This window comes from Buteo buteo, chromosome 20 (assembly GCF_964188355.1).
Source record: "Buteo buteo chromosome 20, bButBut1.hap1.1, whole genome shotgun sequence".
NCBI lineage: Eukaryota > Metazoa > Chordata > Aves > Accipitriformes > Accipitridae > Buteo > Buteo buteo.
The window spans coordinates 12,986,717-13,007,250 of record NC_134190.1 but is presented as its reverse complement, the minus strand read 5'-3'; the positions used below and the strand labels follow the sequence as shown (position 1 = coordinate 13,007,250).

The window sequence follows — 20,534 nt, the reverse complement described above, 5'->3', positions numbered from 1 at the left end:
CACATCAAGCAGAAGAGAGCTTGCAATTCCAGGGAAGAGCTGTCTTCAGTGGAAACTATCTGATGCCTGCAAAGGCCATCAAACCCAACAACAAGGTCTCTGAGCTGGATCCAGCTATCCTTTTTGAAGAAGACCTTTCTCTGTTTCATCATGTAGTTACTGTCAAAGTTCTTGGTTTCAAAGTAATTCAAAAAGCCTTTCTGATGCCTGTTAGCTGATAGAAAACAAAAGAGAATAAAAGGAAAAATAACCCAGCTATTCCTTGGAATGACTAGCTTTCCATTGATTAAAGTAATTAAACTGATTCTTTAGGAGCTGCAATATTCTTAAAATTGATATAAGGGATGGGGAAGAGTAATAGTGAAATAATGACTGCCCATTTCAGGATAGTTTATAATTTACCGGCAACATAACACCTTACCTGTAAGCATCTGTAGACCTTCATTCTGTTCCATGAGACCACAGCTGAAATTAATGTTATGTTGGCATAAGTTAGCACTGGTGTCACAAAAAGCAGAAAAGTTCTTTTCCTGTGCCTGGCAGCTTCTTCCTGCCCCTGTGCATGGCAAAGCTTTTGAGGAATAATGGTGCACCATGATACTGGAAACCAGTTCAAGTTTAAAATATTTTTATCTTCATTGGGACATTTTAAATCTGGGTCTGTTTCCCAGACTGGTTCGTTGTGTAGCTAAGAACCCCTGTGCTAATGTTGGGGGGAGGATCCAAAGCGCAGGGACTGCTTACATTGGCACCAGTGCCCATACCAGAAGAAGAGTACTCTGTTAGACACCACTGTCTTGGTTATGCTGGTATTTTTAACGTTTTCTTATGGAAGTGTGGGGGGTTGTGTGGTTTGTTTTGTTTTAAACTAGAAGGCAAGGTTTTTGTGTTACTTACACTGGCACTGGTATCCTGGCTATGTGATTGCCTGAATATCACCTTGCTGTGGGGTATGGTTGAGTTCCATTGAGGGTGTTAAGTCTGGAGACTGTAGCAGACTGTGTATGTATAGAACATCTGACTTTTGGTGTCTGGGGTAATCTGGATCTTACCTGTGTCGTGGCTTTTTGCTCTAAGTGTTACGTGTTTTCAAGTGTCCTCTGCTTTGCCCTCTTGGAAGCTAATTAACCTTCAAGCATCAGGGTCCTCACTGAAAGCATTTCTGTGAAGAGCTAGCTAAAACTTAGAATTTCCAACACAGGGAAATTATGATCAACAGGATTTGTTTGGGTTTGGGGGGAACAACAGAGGATGATGGTGCTTTTTCTTGGTGGAAGTCAATTGAAATTAACTTTCTGACAGTAGAAATTCTAATCTTGTCTTTTCTTGACAATGTTGAAGTTGAGCTGAATTTTGATACTTCAACACGTATTTTGCCATTGTGGCATATTGTCTTCAGGGTGTTGTCATTTTGGAACCTCACTATATTATTTAACCAAATGAACCAGGATCTTTGGCAAAGTTATTTCTCCCATAATGCACTGATAGTTATGTCCCTCTTGTGCTTCCTGCACAAGCAGGTAGGAGGCATGCCTGCATAATGTGAGGAATTGCATCATCTTCTGAGGAAGGGCTTGTGATCCTCTGAAAAGAGTGGGGGCTTTAGGAGCTTGGAGGAGAGGCCATCATGTCAACTTTTGTAGGAGAAGGAACTTAAATTGGTTTTAAATTACTTTAAAGCAGAGTGCATTGAGTAGCTATGAATATCATGTTGAGAAGTTCCAACTCGGATCAGACAAAGAAAGAAAAAGTGTCTTATTTTGTTGATTGGAGAAAATAAAACTTTCAGGAGAATTGAAATTCCCTATGGAAACATTAATTTAATGAAAACTGCCTTACTGATAAGAAAATATTTAATTTGAAAAATTCCTGACAATATATAAATTTAATAAGTAGTTATCTCTGTTGCCTATACTTTCCAAACTGCCTCTCTAACCCTGACTCTAGAGTCACTGGTCTGAATGAAACAGACCATAAGGGCTGCTACTCCAGTTCAAGCACTTGATCTGCTAGTGGCCTAGGCTTTTCCATCAAGTTTTTTCACCCTGTTGTCAATGAAGTATTAATCCTCATCTTTCTACTTCTTAAAAATACTGAGTGGCTTTTGATGTAAGAGATGGTCTGTTGGACCAAAGATCCACCTAGGTAGTGTCCTATCTTGAAATAACAGTAGTGAATGGATAATGAATAGTAAGACAGCACAGAGTGACTCTTCCTTTGGCATATCCTTCTCATTACCAGGAAACAGTAATTTAAGAGCTTCCTGAGCTACAGTTTGCACTGGGTATTTAGTAATCTATATGGATCTATAGTTCATAAATTTGCCTAGTCCTTCCACTATGTGATGTGGCAATCTGTTCTACAACTTTCTTTTATTTTTAAATAAAAATACTAATTTTTTTTCTCTAGGTATCCCCTGCTTCTTGTTGTTATCGGAAGTATAGGAAATATTTCCTATTCATTTTCTTATTCATCATTTCATATACCTCTTAACCTCATTTATCTCTTTCCCAGATTGAAGAGTCAGTCTGTTTAGTTTTTCCTTCTTTGGAAACAGTTACAAACTTCTGGTAGTTCTTGTCACTTGAGATGATCTGATCTCAAAAAAAAGATGGAGAGACAACTGCACATGTTATACCATGCAGGACTTGAGGAATTCAAGCAAACTTCAAAAAGTTCATTAATTGTGTTTTAGGGTTTTACAGGTTGGAAGAAGTTCTAGTCCCCAGAGTTCAACATTTTCATGTTTGTGATGAGTTGTTTAAGCAAGACGAACCCAGTGGCACTGGGAAGTACAAAAAAAGATGGTGCTTTAGATTTATTTTGGAGAGAGGTGGGGTGAGCTAAAAGAGTTAGAAAAAGGATAAGACAAAAAAAGCAAACTCAGAAGGCCACCAGTCCTCGTAAAGATTTGTCTAGAGGCTTTGAGATCTAAAGCCTGTTTCAGTAGAGGATTCAGTTTTACACATGGAGTAGTGTAGTGCAACTTAACCAATCCTTGCAAATATCAGGAGTTCAAAAAAGAAGCCCCTTAGAGTACCATCTGTTCTAGGAAGTTGGATTGTAAAGTTGTTTGTCTTGTCTGTCCACCCCCACCCATATAAAACATGAGCATTTCCATCCCATAGACACTTAAATTTTAAATACAGTCAGCAGAACCTTAACTTCAGCTGCGAGTTTAGGAAAGTCTTGAAGAATTTCTCTTTAATTCTGGATATCACCACTTTCATTCTTCAGAACTGGTTCCAAACTCTTTGATAAAGAGAATCACAGCAGTTTAATTTTTTATTTGTATTATTGCTGTGTAGTACAAAGTAAATCCTCTCCCCCAGTAATCAATAACAGTTAAAAGTAGTTTAATTAACATTATTAAAATGATAAATAATACTGCAAAATGAACTTACATGGTCAGTTGTTTCCATCTTATTTCTCCTGATTTTATCTGTCAAACTGAATTTCTCTAAATTTGGTTGCAATTTTTAATGGGATTTTTTTTTTTTTTCAAGTCTTAATATTTTTTCCCAAGTAAGAATTTACTCCACTTTGTTAGAACAACTTCCCTAATTTGGAACAGTATTTTGAATTCTGTTTCTCTCCCTTTTTACTTAAATACACATATCACTCTTCTTCAAAATGCAGTCTATTCATTTGGGTTGCTAGACCCAAGCATTAGTAAGTCAATCTGATAATTTGAATGGACTGTCCATCATGGTATCCAAATACCCCCTTATCCAAACTGGTAGTCACATCTAAAACAGTAGTAGTAAGCATTCTACTGTAAACATATGCTGCGTTGGAAAAACCCTCTGAGGGAAAAAGATACACTGGTGAATCTGATTTGTTTTGGTTTGGTTTTGTTGGGGGTGTGGGGGGCAAGGAATGGTGATGTAGACTGCAAACTGGATGCCTTGGTCTAGACAGGATACTGGCATTTGGAAAGCTGTGAAGGTGTAAGAGAGAACTGGCACAGTTTATGCAGCAGTGTTTTAGGGTGTAAGGAGGCAGATTGAAACAGTTATATTATGGCTAATGGTGGAAGAAAACTTACACTGCTTCTAATACACACATTACATTCAACAAATGGGCTGTCACTCTCATAATGTTAAGCTAAAAAAAAAAAAAAGGCAAAATAAATGTCTGCTCTAACAGTAGTTGGTCTGCAAAAGTGTATCTGTCATATCCTGTCATAGACTGGTAGGTAGGAAAAAGAAGCATCCCATTATAAGTTAAGGTACTGTTAGCAGGGTCTCTCTAAAGTACATACACACAGACACATACAAAATCCTTTAGAAGAAATAAACCATTTTCCCTCAGATTTCATTTTGAAAGTGACACTCGCTGGTTATGTATAGTGTAAACTGAAATGAAATTTCACATTCCTCAGTAATTTATCCTTTAGGATTAAAGAGGAGTCTGTTTCACTTCCCTTTCTCCTTGCTCCAGTGAGATGTCACAGAGTTCTGTAAGCATCAAGAAGAATAATTTCATTCAGAAATCAGCATCTGAATATATGGAATTAAGACAAAAAAAATTAAAAATGCTTCACTTAAATGCTTTTCTACTTTGGAAGCAGTCATGCGTGCATTGGGGTTTTTGGGTTGGGGGGGTGTTGGTTTTTGCTTTGTTTTTTTTTAAACAGAGCGCTCTGAAGATTCCAATCTGGCTCTTGAATAATTATATCTAAATGTGAGATGACAAGTTAAAATGACATTGTGCCTACAGAACAAAAATAAAAAAAATTTATGTAACCCTTCTTGCGTTTATGGGGAGTACTAATATAGGTTCCTTGGAAAATTTTGTTTGTTTTGTTTTCTGGATTGGGATGGTTTCAGTTTTACTTATCCTCTGTTTTAGTTGTTAGAAAGCAAGACTTCTTTAAACATGCAGTCAGGGTAAGGAATACATAGAAGAGACAAAGTCCTAATCCTTTGCTTTGACACCACATTGCACTTGATTACTGTGAAAATATTCATGTCAAAAACAAACGATTAAAGACTTTGGGTAGAAAAGCTTCTGAAGGAGACGGACTTCTCAAAACTGTGATATCATCCTTCCGTAATTGAAGACATTTCAAGAACAAGGAGCGAAAGACAAACATATGCAAGCAAGAAACTGAAAGGTTTTAATTCATACACTTTCCAGTATCCTATAAAATGTAATTAATTCGCCTTTAAGTATTCTTGATTATGCAATTAATTATCTTTAATACTTATATACAAATTGCAATTATTTTAATGTGTATAAACTCAGTATTCAGTCTTTAAAGTAATCTCCAAAAATAATGCATTCCTTCAGGTAACTTCCTCATCTCTGATATTTTTTCAGTTGAGGGACTCTGGGTTAGATTTCTTTTGTGCTCATGACAAACTCATGTAAACCATGCTGCTACAGAACTGCAGCAGTTTTCACCATAACTCTGTATTCTCATTATTCCAGAAAAACTCACCACTGCTATATCTCCACTTTTTTTTTTCCTGCTCTGTCCCACTTCCATCACATAAGTGTATGATTACACAATAAACCAGCTGAAAACCAAAACATTTTTTGGATATATTTATTTTTAGGCAGATCCATTCACTAGTTTAATTCATAACATTGCTGCTTTCTGGAAAAGGAAGGAATCACCTATGTTTTTTACAGTAACAGAACCAAGTTGTTCCAGATTCAACAGAATATGAAACAAAGGTGTTTGTTGTCATGGATTATAATTATGAGAACAAGGAAGGGGTTTTTTTTAAGACCTCATCTGCTGAGGGGGGAAAAACTTAAATAAATCTTACATTCCCCCAGAAATGTAGTACATGCATTACTAAAATGCCTCAAAAAAAACCCAACAAAAACAAACAAACAAAAAACCACGCAAAAAAACAAACCACAAACATTTTAAGAGGAAAGCACTTTTTAAAAGAAAAAAAAAAGTTGAAGGAATTATTAAAGGTTATTTCATTTTACCTAAAGCTTAATTGTTTGTGTGATTTCAGATTAAAAAAAATATCTTTCTCACATTGATGGCATGACTATTCTCACTCAATATAATAAAAAGCGTACCCATAAAATCAAAGTCTAAATTAATCAGTGATATGTATCTTGGTGACTGATTAGTAATAATAAAAATAGCAAGGAAAAAGCTGAACCTTTGTGTTACTTAGTAGCAAGGTGTGGAAGATGCAGGCTTATGAACTACATGACAAAGTACAGCAGTTTGGACACAGTTTCCAGGAAATCCCTTTACAAATTGTTTACAAAATTTGTGCATTTGTTTTAGAGATTCAATTCTGTTCTCTGTAACAGCACTGTAATGGTAACAATATCAATTAATTTAATTTTATTTGTGAGTAACTGTAGAGATAAGACTAAATCCTGTGCTGAGTAGCACTAATTGTACTTTATGGTGCTAAAGTATTAAAAATGCTATCAAAACCTATCACAAAAGACCTTTAACATGCAAGCATCTTTTTTTAAAGGTATGTTTTAAAACACATTCAAGTTAACCACTAGCTATTTGAATTTACAGGTGCTACTGGACTTTGCCAACAGGTGACTAGATTAATAACCTGAAAAAAGGGGAATTATCTATTTTTAAAGAAGATCCCAAATTCAAAATATTTTCAAAAAATGTGTCTATTTCTAGAAACAGATGGACTCTTGGCAAGGAATTTGTAGCATAAATTCTTTGGATGCAGTATAGGTACACAGTCATAATGCTAGGTATAAAGACAAATGTGTAGAGAGAAAGGAACTGTCACCTGTCCTTCCAGTCAAATTTGGAAGTGAAGTATGCTTCTGTATTTTTACGTTACTGTAACTGTACTATGACAAAGTAAGTATAAGTGGAATTTGGCAACTTGTTTCTAAATAAATTGTTTTTATTTAATGTAGGCAGGGATTATAAAGGCTAGAAGTTTGGAAGACCAACATACTAGACCTTGCCTGAGCATTCCCTCAATTTGAGGACTTTGTGCAAAGAAACTGACTGGCATTACTTCTGTGGGAAAGGTGTTTTGTGAGGCAGTAGCTATTTTGGAAGGGTAACTCCCCACTGTTGACACTGGCATGTGAAGACTGTTTCTCAGTGCAGGCAATCCATAAATAATGCTTATGTTGCAATGTGAAGATAATAATACGTGAGTTTATACACTTTTTGTGGCACTAGTTTGGATATCTCTTTTTTTTTTTTTCAGTGGAGAAAGGGCAATGATGCTACGATGTTATATATGAAAAACAGCTCTTAAGTAAAAAAGTGTTCACGCTTACAGTGCCAATTTAAACTGACTTTAAATATGAAAAGACATAGTGAAGGGGACAATAGATGCCAGTGTATTACATGCTTAAGTCTTGATTCTCCATGCACACATTAGTGAATTTGTCTATTTCATAAACAAAGAGGAGAGACAGTCATTTATTCTCTACAGCCTGTACAGTATAGAAGTAATTTGACGTTGGTCAGTGAAATTGTACACATAACTAAGGCAAAAAGAAAGGTTTGGGCCTAACTTAAAATACTTCCTATATATTAAAAAACCTATTTGTCAACAGTGACTGTACCACAAACAGCTGCATAGATTAAAGTGAATACAATGATTTTTAATTTTTTTAAAAATAAATACAGTGTTGTTTTGCCGGGTATTTTACAATTTACTTCAGTGTTGAAACTAGAGAAATGAGTGAGGGTTTAATATGCTGTTACAGTATAAAATGATGAGGAAAATAATCCTTAAGGCATTATTTGGAGAGCAAACGATGATGTGGGATTAGGAAAAGCACTGCAAATAGCAATATCAGATTCAGACAGGGACGAACACAGGGAAAGGAATAAAAAGCAACTGAGACTGAAGGAGATGGCATGAGAGATGATTCCTTTTTTTTTTCTTTTCCAAGAACTACTCTTTTAAACAGATGAAGTGTTATCTTAGAAGTGAGTACAGTGGGTGGGTGAGGATGCACCAAAAGCCAATACAGTATCCATATCTGGTAGAAAATACAGGAAAATATGTTCTTCCTCTGCAAAACAGCACGTGGTAGTTTACTTATAATATTTTTGTAGTAATAATAGAAAGGTGACAGATTATTTTATATGACATCTCTGCAGAGGGAAAGACTTGAATGCAAGTAGAGAAGGAAATTTGTGCTTGTAGAAGGTAACTCTTGGTTCCTTTGTTACTGAGGGTGGACTTTAACAAGTTGTAGTGCCAAGCCATTTCTGCCTAAATGGAGATCTCACCCATGGTTCTTTTTAGGAAGAAGGTCTGGCTTTCCACAGACTTTAAAGCACATTGGCAAAAACTGCAGAACAAATAGTTTAGGTTTCTGTAATGTCTGTGTTGTGTCCTCAAAAGGCACAGTTTTTAAGTGTTTTATCAAGAGTGCAATGGCTACTTCATGCTACAGCCAATTTTGAGACAATGATTTCTGGACAAAAATAGTGGGCAAGAAGTGTTTTTCTGAGTAACAAACAACTTCATAGTTTTATTACATGATTCTGGAAACTGTTATTTTACCTTATCTTACTTCATTCCAGAGGATAGCAAATAGAATATTCTTCTAAAGAAGGTTTTTATATCTATATGACTTCAGAAGTTCTTGTTAACCGTGTAATAGAGAAGTTGCTGCTACCCAGCTTTAAAAAAAAACCAAAACTGAATTATTGAAAAATGACTTTATCTACCCCAGCACAAGCTGCTGTTAATGAAGCTACCATTTTCCGAGCCTAAAACACTTGCTTTTCATGCTGTTTGTTATCATTGCCAAAGCATGAGGGATTTTGAGATGGGACAATGTGTTTTATCAACCAACATCAGGGTGATCAGATTAGTATCTAGTGTCTGTTACTTTTAGTGTGCATGTATGAACTGATGATGGCTAGGACCAGTATATAACGGAGCTTAAGACAGTGCATATTTTCAAAAGACAATAGAAGAAAATCTTACAGCTATCAGTCCCTTTGATTCAGGACTTGTAATATCAATGTAATGTGTTAGGTTGAATGACTAGTGATTTGATGTAAAAAGTACATATCATGCGTAAAGCATTAGACACATTCCAGGAAAATCATAATTATTTGAAATACATTTTCATACAAATTATGCCAGGAGGAGGTATATGTATGTTAAAAACAGTGACACAATGTAGGCTAGTTTTATTTCTGATTGGCATGCTACTGAGTAAGCTAAGAGCTTATAAGGTCTGTGTCCCTTCTTACTGAGGTTTGGTCAAGTGATCTACAGTAGCACACTCATGTCACTGTCCCTTCTGCAAGCAGTAGGCTGCTGAAGAGCCTTGTTTGGTGTTGGTAGATAAAAGTGTTCTTGTAGAATTAAGTGGAATTTGATAAATTAAGTACAGCATACCAAGTTCACTCTTCAACTGCCCTGTGATTTTATTTTTCTTGCTCCTCGTTCTTGTTGCAGTTCCCGTTTCTGAAGTTTGTTTAGCCATGACAAAGTGTTCTCTAATGTATCTGGAGTGCCGTTTTGCTGTGACCTACTCTCTCCTTAAATCACTCTTTTTAGACAAAATATTTTTAATCTTTATCAGTCACTTGTCTTTATAAAGTCTTTGTAATTGAGCTCTAATGAGGATTCAGTTTCTCCTGCTTTGAAAGCAAAAGTCTGTAGTTTGGATGCTTAATGTTGACAAATTCTTCATCTGCTACTCTGTATTATTCTAGCAGAAGGATAAAGTGACAATATTTCTATTGGTGTAATCCTTTAAGTAAATAGTAGTGAAGCTGCTGAAGCTCTTACTGTGAGGTAGTTTTACTTTATTACTACATTTTCCCAAATGATCACATCCCAAAACATTATCATCTTTGGGTGAGAGTTTTGTCTTTCATGTTGCCAGAGTTGCTAATAATAAATGTACAACTCATTTTTCTATATTTTTAATTTGGAATAGTGTTGCTTGGGCCAAGTTTGGGACCTGCACTTTTCATGACTGCAGTGGAGAGATACCAGCAACAGAATTTGACAAGTGCAGATGGAATATTTAACTCTACGAGAAAAAAAAGATCCAGGATTTGCTTCCTGGGATATAGCTTTTAGAAATTAATTGAGGATGGGAAGAATTTCCTTTGTAATTCTATGCGTGGGTGATACTGAGATCTAGTAACTAGTGATGAGAAAATTTTCAGTAACTTAATAACACAGTAATACTTATTACGTAATAGCTTTGACTGTCGAAAAAGTGTGTCTTAAATCAAATGCTAGTAGTTTTTAATAGTTTATACTGATTAGGGCCATTTCCATTTAAGAAGATAAGCCTATTTTATGCTACTTGTTCTTATTTCAAAGGGAGGAAAACAGCACATGTTTGGTAAGAATACATTGTTGCAGGTGTTTGTTTATGTTCAGTATTTGCACAGATATTAACAGCTTTTCAGGTATTTTCATTCTGCTTTTGTGCAAAATAGAAAATGTGTAAGTCTGTCTTATCTGTTTGTAAATAAAAGGTTAGAACTGTTATGAACAGTGAGTTGATAAGAGTAAGATTTTCTAACCATTTTTGCAATAGCTAGATAACTATAATTAGGGTAAAACAGTTGATAAATTCTGCAGTAGACTGTAGCTTGTACCACAACTTGCTGTGATTATTTCTATGTAAATTGTACCTGGGAAGATCTGTGATGCTGACATTTTAGCATCAAGCATCAGTGGTGACTTGTAAGGAAGTAAATCTCAGGCAAACTGTTTCTCCAGTGAGTTAATTCTCTAAAGCAAAGTGACTGTGTCACAGGTCCTCGCTCCCTACCCATTTCCCTGGTGTCCTCTATGGAAAAGGCGTCTTACTAAGATCTTTTTTCTGATTGCGACCTGTATTTTTCAATAGATCATAAAGAAGTTGCAGGTACAGTGATACTCAGTTTGTTGAATGCAAGTACGATGCATAAAACTTCCTAAAGCACCTTTCCAGGAGGTGGCTGTGCAGCCAGGCATGGCACACGCCACAGCTCTGATTCCCTGGAACCATTGGTGTTGATGAGAATGCGGTAATTAAATTATTTTGTCTATTGCCTTTGTTAAGAGTATGGAAAGATATAAGTCATAAGGTTGATGATGGATTATGAGCTTGACTGAGACAATTGTATTTTTATAGGCAACTTGATTAGAAATTTATACAGAGAGTGAATTAAAACTTTAATTATGACCTGCAGGCCAGTATATTAATTGCATGTTGCGGATAGCCACAAAGTTAGCTCTTGCATGACTTATGCCCAGGAATCCTAAAAGAATGGACAGTCTTTGACTGAAATAAAGCTTGGGAAGAAGAGAAATCTTGATATTTGTTTTAGCACGGTTATTTAATTTTTGGAAGGAGGGTTGAGATATAAAGTTCCCTTTATTGCACCGCTAGCACAAAGGACCATTGGAAGCATATTGGCCCTTTACATGACTCCTGTTCATACTCATAAATGTGTTCCAACTTCACTGCACACACTGCTTCCCCAAAAGGAGGCTGGGAGCGGCTGCAGGTTGTAAAGCGATGATCCTGTATGAACTCATCCTGCTGGTTCTGATTGCCAGAAGACAGTTGAGTGGGTGAACTCTGTATTGGCAGGCCTTGGGCTGGATCAGGTATCATCCCTCATCCCAGAGCTGTCACAAAAGTAACACAAAAGCTGTATCTGCTGTAGGTAATTTGACCGAAAGGCAATAATCTGCCCACATCTGGTCTGTGTTTATTTTGTACAGCTCTGGCTTTCAGAGCAATATATATGTAATACAGTCGTCACCATAGCCAGAGAGTCCTGTGCCATATAGACACTCTGTCCAGTCATGCCATAAGGATGTAGCGGCTCAGTTTACAACAGTTCATCGACTGTTAATCCAATCACTCTGTCCTGCTAATCAAATCAGTCAGCTCCAGGAGCATGTGGCAGCAGGGTTATGTTCACTCCCAGGCTAATGTGAAGAGAGCAACATGGAGCTGCAGTGAGAATGAACTCTGGGATTTAGATGGTATCCTAGTATAATTTTTTAATGATGTCATTTGGACTTAAACCATACAATATTATGGTTTTGGTATTCTGAATGTATGTGTGTTAAGCTGTTCTTAAAATTTACCTGCTGGTGCTAACTGCAGTGAGTAATGCTCTGAACTGGCGTTAAGTCATACTATTGGAAATGATGTATTTTCTAATAGAATGTGTACACTGAAGATTTTAGTGCACATTTTGCAGACCTTCAGGTGTATTTTGGCATCCTTGTCAAATTTGTTTTTGAATAACTGTCTTCCCCAAACTATTTTCTCCTTTTACTTTAAGCAAAACTCAGCACTTTAACTGTTTTCATGTGTTGTATGCTGCTATATATTGCATTTTTTAATGTCAAATGCATTTATTTTATTTACAATAAGAAGTATTTGAGTACTGCTTATCATTGACTTCTGCAAGATTTTAATAAATAGAGGATATAGTCATTCATAAACATTGCTGATTGCTTATGGATAATCATTTTGGATAATCAAGTCCCATTTGTACATGGAACAGTTTCCAATTTAACCAAGGGTGACTGTTCACATGTAGCACATACATGTGTGCAAGACTTGCATTTATTCTAGCTTCAGTCTCTGAATTGGTGAATGTCTACAGTAGTAATTTGGCTCAATCAGAGAAAGTCAGTAGAGTGAAGCAGTTGGTGCTGTGACCCCCACCTCTACATATTCTGCTGTGCAGCACTTTTATTTTGGACTAGATTTAGTGGAGCCTCTCGGGATCAAATATCCATGCCACAATGTGTGTTTAAACTGTTCAGAGCTGTTATTTGCTTGGACCTGTGTGCCCCCTTAGGGGTTGAAGCATGACAGATAAAACCATTGCATTGGTAACGCCATTTCCAGTTTATATTTCTCCATAAAGAATCCACATCACGTATTCAAAAACTGGTCTGTGAACAAAACCATTGCGCAGTAAGCGGGAATAGTGTGGAGGGGAGAAGGATTTGCTTCTAAATTGCACTATTGCTCTTGAACCAAAACACTAATGTAAACATAGCCTTCAGCTAACAGAACAAGGCCGCCTCCTATGTTTTACGGACAACAGATAGAGTATGAAGTCAAGTAGATTCTATTCTATTAACTTTAAATTAATTTAGCCTGACATGAATGTGAGGACAGAGAGGAACATCATGGGAATGGAAAATGGATTTATGATAAACAAGGCAGTACTCACTGAATATTTACATGCCTACTTATATGTTTATTTTGCTCATTCTGTTTTCTGTCGTCCCACACCCCGCCCCCAACAGCTGTAGCTTTAGTTTAATCTCTTCAAATCTTCTGTTAAATTAAAGTATGGTCTTTTTATATATATAAAATATATATATGTGTATGATATAAACATATATATAGATCTACACAGAGTATGCCTTATATAGAGTTTACAGATGTGCCCAAATTACAATGCTTTAGACTGAGAACATCCTCTTGAATTTCATCCTTACTTTGATTGACCTGAACTAAAGATCTTTTGTCATGGATTAAGACTGTGTGTCCTTTTTCTGACCGTAGCAGAACAAAGAGGTTACGGTACCTGTCCTGCCCATAGGTGTTTGTTGTCCTCTGCTGGAAGTTGCAGTCCTCTTAGGTATGTCAGGAAATACCGCATATATGTGGCTGCTCTCCAAACCAGTTATTTCAGGGATGCCTACATTAGCTCAGGTATTCTTAATATCTAAACCAGGTCACTTTGACAGAATTGCATTAGGGAATAATTACACAAGAACTTGTGCTGACAGATGGGGAGGAGCTGTTGTCTCTGAGCACAGGATGGGGAGGGGCAGTTGCAGTATTACTGTTTTTACCTGGCACAGCTGTAGCCAAACAGCACTTTGGCCTGCAACCTTACCTTGTTCTTGTCTGTTTTTTTAAAAAGTATAAATATGGTATATTTTGTTAATAAAAGCAATTACAATCAAAGTAGCTGCTTCTTCAGGGAGAAGAAGCAAACATGAACTGATTCTTAGCAAATTCATGGAAAGAAGGGAAATTTACCATTTTACAGATGGGAAATCTCAGATACAATTATGGTGTGTGGGATTGTAATTTGGGCACTCCACTGTTGGATTATACCTCTGAGCGGTGTGTTGTTTTTATGTTAGTTTTTCTGCAGGCTGAGTTTTTGAGTGTCATTGATCAGTACCCCATGTGGGGAAAGTGATAACTTAGCATGCTAAAATAAACTGGGAGATGTTATCTTTTGCCACCCAGATAGTTTGCCTGATAACTTTCCCTCACACCTGTTTTATCTTTCCTTTTTATATAATTTTCCTTTTTGTTTTGATTCTTCCACAACACCTGAAAACTAACCATTAGCAGCAAATCCTGGCAGTACAGAACCTTTTACTTACTAAAAACAAATATTACCCTGTGGCAGAAGGCATTGGACACTGTAGAAATGGTAGTTGGCATGAACTAGTTGTCGCCAGCATTTCTGGTGTGATCATGGCTAAAGATGTGGTCTAGCTCTTACCCTGGTGCTTAAGGGCACTCTCTGAACTAACTCAGCATAAGATCAGAAAAGCACCAGCTTAGCTCTAAGGTAACAATAGTGGGGGGAGAAGCAATACTGCCCGTGCGGATGTTACCTAGCTGTTCCAACAGGTTAAATGTATCATCAAACCGCACCGTAACTGATGTGTCAAGAAGTAGGAACGTAGACTTTTTTCCCCACCCAGTTGTGTTCTTTTTTTCATTTTAATATTTGAATGTAAGTCATTAGTATCTTCTAACATAAGATATCTTGCATTATATTTCGTGTCATGTCACCACTGTACATCGAAGTAGAAATGGATGACTTGGGCAAGCTTTCTTCTTCATTAGGAAAAGAGAAGTACAAGTTTGTGGTCTCTGGTTTTGCCATGAAATTGAATTTAAATCTGCCACTAGTTCAAGATGAATATTCCTGTTCTATACCCAAGCCTTCTGTACATTGTGGAAGCATTCCAGTTTCCTCTTCCCAAATCTGGATGAGAAACACACATGTAGCTGTTATCACCAGCAAAAGTATTGAAGCGGAATATTCCTGAGCAGTTTTTCAAGTGGTCCTAGGGGAGTTAGACTAATCAAGCTGAGGCAATCCAAAAAGTCCCTCACTAAAGCTCTGAAGCCACATGATAAATTGCGTATCACAGGTTAATTGCTAGAATTTTTGTGTTGTAAATAAAATAGAAATAAGATGTCTTCAAGAAGAATTAAAGGGCTAGGAAAAAAGGCTCCTTTTAATCAAGAAGAGCAATGTCAAAGTAGGCTTTGTTGCAGACTTGGACAATACAGCTAAATATAACGGTTTTCTTTATGCATTTCTGTTTGCTCTATAAATCATCGGGTTGGGAATGGATTTTTGTGTCTCCTGTTCTAGAGTTCATCTGTTATCTCTGCAAGGTGTCTGTTTTTTTGGATGAGAGGGATGGCTTCCTACTTGAAAAGGGCATGTGCTTAATGGGTGGCCTTTCAGTATTGAAAGACGTTAGTAGAACTTTGTGCCCAGTAATCGATGATGTTTGTTACAAAGATTTCCTGCTAGAAAATAAAAATACCTTGCTAGTAGTAGAGATCTTTCTCTAAGAATCATGTTTTTAAAATCTATTTTAGAAGTTCGAGGGAGAGAGGATAAGCAAGGCTATAGCAGTAACTGCTTTTTTGACAATATATCAAGTTTTATTCATGAGTTTGTTTTTATTTTTGAATTTAACATTTCTGGCTTAATACTTGACAGTCTTTTTACTAGTCTACTAAAAAAAATATGAAGGCATATTTCTCTATAATGACTTTCTTATTTGGGGTAGCATTTTTGTTAAGATGTTCCTACGTACAGTTTCATGGAAAAACAGTAGTTTCATTTTTCTAGCTGCATGTCCAGTAACTTTACTAAAAAGTGAAATAACTAGAATAAAAATAGTTTTAATGTATTTTAACATTTTAAATAATATTTGGATAATTTATACTGCATTACTCTCTAGAAACTGTGTTGAATGGTACAACTGAGTAACAAAGTAAAGGTGGAGCTAGTTTGTGTTTGGTTTTTATTTGTGGGTTGTTGTTTTGATTGGGTTTTTTTTAAGACCTATGCAAACAGAGCTGTGCAACTTCCTAGAGACAGGACAGCATAGTACAACACCTGCAGGGTATCACATGAAGTTGTAGGATGTGTAGTTACATTGCTGCTGAGATTATTATAATATAGTAATCATTTAACCTCACTGTTGAAAACCAGGCAGTACAATGTGAAAACATGCCACATATAAAACTGAGTTGCACTCTTAAGAGAATCTGTTGTCAACAGTCATATGATTCAGTAATGAATCATATACCATATATGTATACCATACATACCTCTATTTTCCTTCCATTCTTCCAAACTGTTCTGTAGATGTTCCATTTGGTTAATGCTACTCCAGTAAATGTTACTGGTCTTCAGAGGTTCTCCTAGGTGTGTGCGATCTCAGCTTACATGCGTGGTCTTTGTTCATGAGGGGCTAGGAGTTAAATTAATAAGTGATAGTCCCATTCCCCACCCCTGCCTTTTTTTTTTTTTTTTTTTTTTTTTTTTTTTAAATAACCAAAAGGAAGCTAGAAATGGGGAAGAAAGCTGTATTGGTCCCATAATTGAAATGAAGTGGGCTGGAGGATTTACCAGAAGGATCAGCCTGGGTAGGAAAAATGAAATAAAAAGGGGAAATCCTAAGACTAGCCTTCCACAAACATTTCTTCTTTTTCTGTAAAAGATTTCCCTTTCTGCAGGGCTAGCATGACTGGCGTGAGTTTTGGTACAAGGCATGAGCCTCTGTCCCTGCAGCTGCTGCTGTCTGCCCTGTCTGCTTTACCCCAGTTCCTGAATTCCTCTAGCCTGTGGGTTCTACATGCAGTTGTAGCATATGCATGCTTAATACTTGTGACATAAATATCATCTCTATTTGCAGATAAGCAAGGCATGGTAATTTGTTAAAGTATGTGTATCAAAGACTGGCCAAAACAAGTTCTCTGTTTTCACAAGAACAATAGCCTCTAAAAATAAAAAATCTTCTGTATTTGCCCCAATTTCTGAGCTGTACGATATTGTCCCTGGTAGCTAAAGGATAGCTCACTGTAAGTAAGAGATTCTTTAATATGCCTTATGCTAAGCAAGCAAATTAGTCAAACAATATCAAATTGATAAGTTTTGTAAGGTAAACACACTGTGTTTATACAGCATATTTAAACATGGTCTCTATATTCAAAGAGGGAAATCCTATCCACGTTGAACTTGGTGTCAAAACTTTGCTGGGGCCAGTGTTGATTGTCAACTGTAATGTGTCATATTCAGGTTCTTGTGCATGCAAAATACTTGCTGAAGAACAGTTTTGGTATTTTAGAACATCTTTTATGAGAGGGAAGTAACAATCTGAAGTTTAAAGAGAAGAATTTCCAGTCAGCAGTGAAAGACTGTAAGCTAAAGAGCTACAATACAGTATTATACATCTACAAGAGTATTTTTAAATTTATCTACACTTAAATTTTTTGCATGCAAGTTGCTCATGTGAGTTATATATCTGCCCATGTCTAATGTTTAATTTTCCTTTTTAACAGGTAGAGAGAATTGTTGACAAGAGGAAAAACAAGAAGGGAAAAACAGAGTATTTGGTGCGATGGAAAGGATACGACAGTGAAGATGATACTTGGGAGCCAGAACAGCACCTTGTTAATTGTGAGGAATATATACATGAATTTAACAGACGCCACAATGAAAAGCAGAAAGAAAGCACATTAACCAGGACAAACAGGACCTCTCCAAATAACGCCAGAAAACAAATTTCTAGATCTACCAATAGTTCTTTTTCAAAGACATCTACTAAATCTTTAGTTATGGGTAAAGACCATGAGTCAAAAAATAATCAACTCTTTTCTGCCACCCAGAAGTTCCGGAAAAACAATTCACCATCCCTTTCTGGAAGGAAAAATATGGACCTTGCAAAATCAGGTATTAAAATCCTAGTGCCCAAAAGCCCAATTAAGAGCCGGACAACAGTTGATGGCTTCCAGAATGAAAGCCCGGATAAAATGGACCATATAGAGCAGGATCAAGAAGACTCTGTAGCACCAGAAGTAGCAGCAGAAAAACCAGTGGGAGCTTTATTAGGACCTGGTGCAGAGCGTGCTAGGATGGGGAGCCGACCAAGGATACATCCATTAGTGCCACAATTGCCAGTGCCAGTAACAGCCACAATTGCATCAGCATTAACAATAAATGGAAAAGGTATGTGTACGAGTCGGTCATTTTTTGTGTAGATTTTTCATTTGACTGATCTTTTTTACCGTTCAGATGCAAATAAGCTATCCACTCTGTTTCAGCCATGTTAAATCAAGTCTGGAGAACTTCACGACTTTATTTTACATAACTGTATGACTACAAAGCCATTTCGAATTTTGCCAGCTTTTGCTTTCCTCGCAGCGATTCATTGGTATTTGTGTTTTCAGAATCACCATAAGATACATCTGTGTTTGCCTTGACATTGTGTGGTACACATATTCAGTGTACCATTTCCAGAGATTACATCATTGCTTTAAGTTTATTTAAATAGGTCAAATTTGGTATGAATATTAGAAACATAAATTATGGGAATAGATGAATGATGTGAGCAGGGATTCTTCACAACAGTTTACCTATCTATTTTGTTATAAATATTGCCTGGAAAAAAAAAAACTGTGAGAATGACATTGCTTAAAAAAAAACAAAGTTGAAAAGTTTTGTTTCAGTGAAAATTTGAGCCAGTTGTGGAGATACATATGCCTTCTGCCTGGATTGAATTCTGTCTTCATTATATTTTATCGATATTTTGTTGTTTATACCTCATTTGATATTGGGAGCTTATTTAGGTTTGATGCCTGGCTTGCTAACATCTCAGTAGATTACAGTTTGTTTAACTTGTACTGTGAAATTTGTGATACCCAAGAAACCCAAACTGCTTTTGTGGGAGGAAGCTGTTTGTTCCCCCCACCCAGCTGAGACCCTTGTTTAAGACTTCCTGATCCTCGTTCTTGTGCCCCAAACCTTTGTTCTTCCCTGACAGACCCAGGCTGTTGTGTAGGCACAGGTGTTCTCAGAAGCATGCTTTTGGGGCTAAATTTTCAAGTGTAATGCTGCATCCTCAAATAAAATGCAGTGGGTAAAATCTGCAGGTATGCTATTGATGACGGCTTGCTGGAAAAATTGCTTGAAAACCAAGGATTGGACCTGCCAAAAAACACACTTAGAGACAAACTGTAGCGGCAAAAAAATGTGTTGGAAGACTTTGGGAGAGTTTGCGTTGGGTGCCCCACTGTTGCTTGCATTCAGATTTTCTGAAAAAACAGCTGCAGTGGGAGAGGTTGAAAAACAGTGGACAAGGGAGGAGGATGCTCCTGGAGCTGTGGTGTCAGGTCATGGACCAACCCATTTTGCTGCAGATGAACTAGGTAACCATGGTAATGCACACACAGATGCCAGGAATATCTCTTCCTTTGCATGGGCTAAAGAAGGAATGTAAATCTCAGAGGATGTAAACAAAGCTGGAGGGGAAAATGCAAGAGATGCCAGTATGTGAGTTTTCTGAGTACATGAGGTAGAGGAGTGTGTTTGCGCGTGTCATGGTTTTGTGATAATTAATATGTGTTTTGGAGTATGGTGTTGTTCCTAGTGAAGTAACTGATAAGTGCTGCCTTCAACGTCATGTGTTTTTGCCTCATGGCATTCAGGAAAAAAACTTGGACACAAAGGACCTTCTTGGATCTATCAGTAACCACAAACGATTAAATCATTCCCACCAAGATTTCACTCTAGTATTAGTGGTACAGCAAGGGCCTAGTTACAGGGCATCGAGTGGAAGTAGAAAGACCTGCACAGGAATGGTAGTGACACATAAAGCATTAGCTGAGGTGCATTTATCCGTTTCATTGAGATGTTACAATTTCCTCAGCTGCCACCACCTCCTTCAGCTCTTCTTAGGCATTTGTCTGGGCAACTAACACTGAAAGCTATCAACTGACCCTAGGGATGATGGCAATACGAGATTTTTCTCACACTTATGTTTTCATGAGATCTTAAGGCGTAGATCAAAAAAGGAGGGCCAAGGAGATAGTTACAATACGTGGTTGCCCAAAAAGACACAGTATGTTTCCACCTTCTGTCTGCTGCTGGAGGGATATTAGTACACGTACGTTAACTGAGGATTTCCCTCTCTCTGTCCTGATACACCGCTGCCAATCCTCAAGCTGAGCTGTGCAGTCTGCTGGGAAATGCATGCTAAATATCCAAATTTATTATCGCTTTGCAGGCAGTTATGCTCATCTGCAACACTTTTGGGGGTAACATCCCAATCGTGCAGTAATTCTCTGATTATAAAACATGGAAACAAAGTTGCAAAAGAAAAATACTTTGCATTTATATCTGACATCAGTCTCTTTTCCTAGCTTTTTAGGATTTCTTGGACAGATATCTTTCTCACGGAAGCCCAGGCTCCAACTCAGCCATTCTGCATGCCCAGAGTGGACCTTTATTTAGAGAGAAGCCAAGAGAGGCAGCCCTG

At 37.1% G+C, this 20,534-nt stretch overlaps 1 protein-coding gene across 2 annotated transcripts in view; it reads left to right on the top strand.

Moving 5' to 3' along the window:
* The window catches only part of CDYL (chromodomain Y like), a 104,577-nt gene that overhangs the window by 29,898 nt on the left and 54,145 nt on the right, over window positions 1–20,534 (top strand). For both annotated transcript variants that reach the window (XM_075052373.1, XM_075052374.1), the window contains exon 2: window positions 17,560–18,226. In XM_075052373.1, coding sequence (XP_074908474.1) covers window positions 17,560–18,226 — 667 coding nt within the window. The remainder of the gene's footprint in view (window positions 1–17,559; window positions 18,227–20,534) is intronic.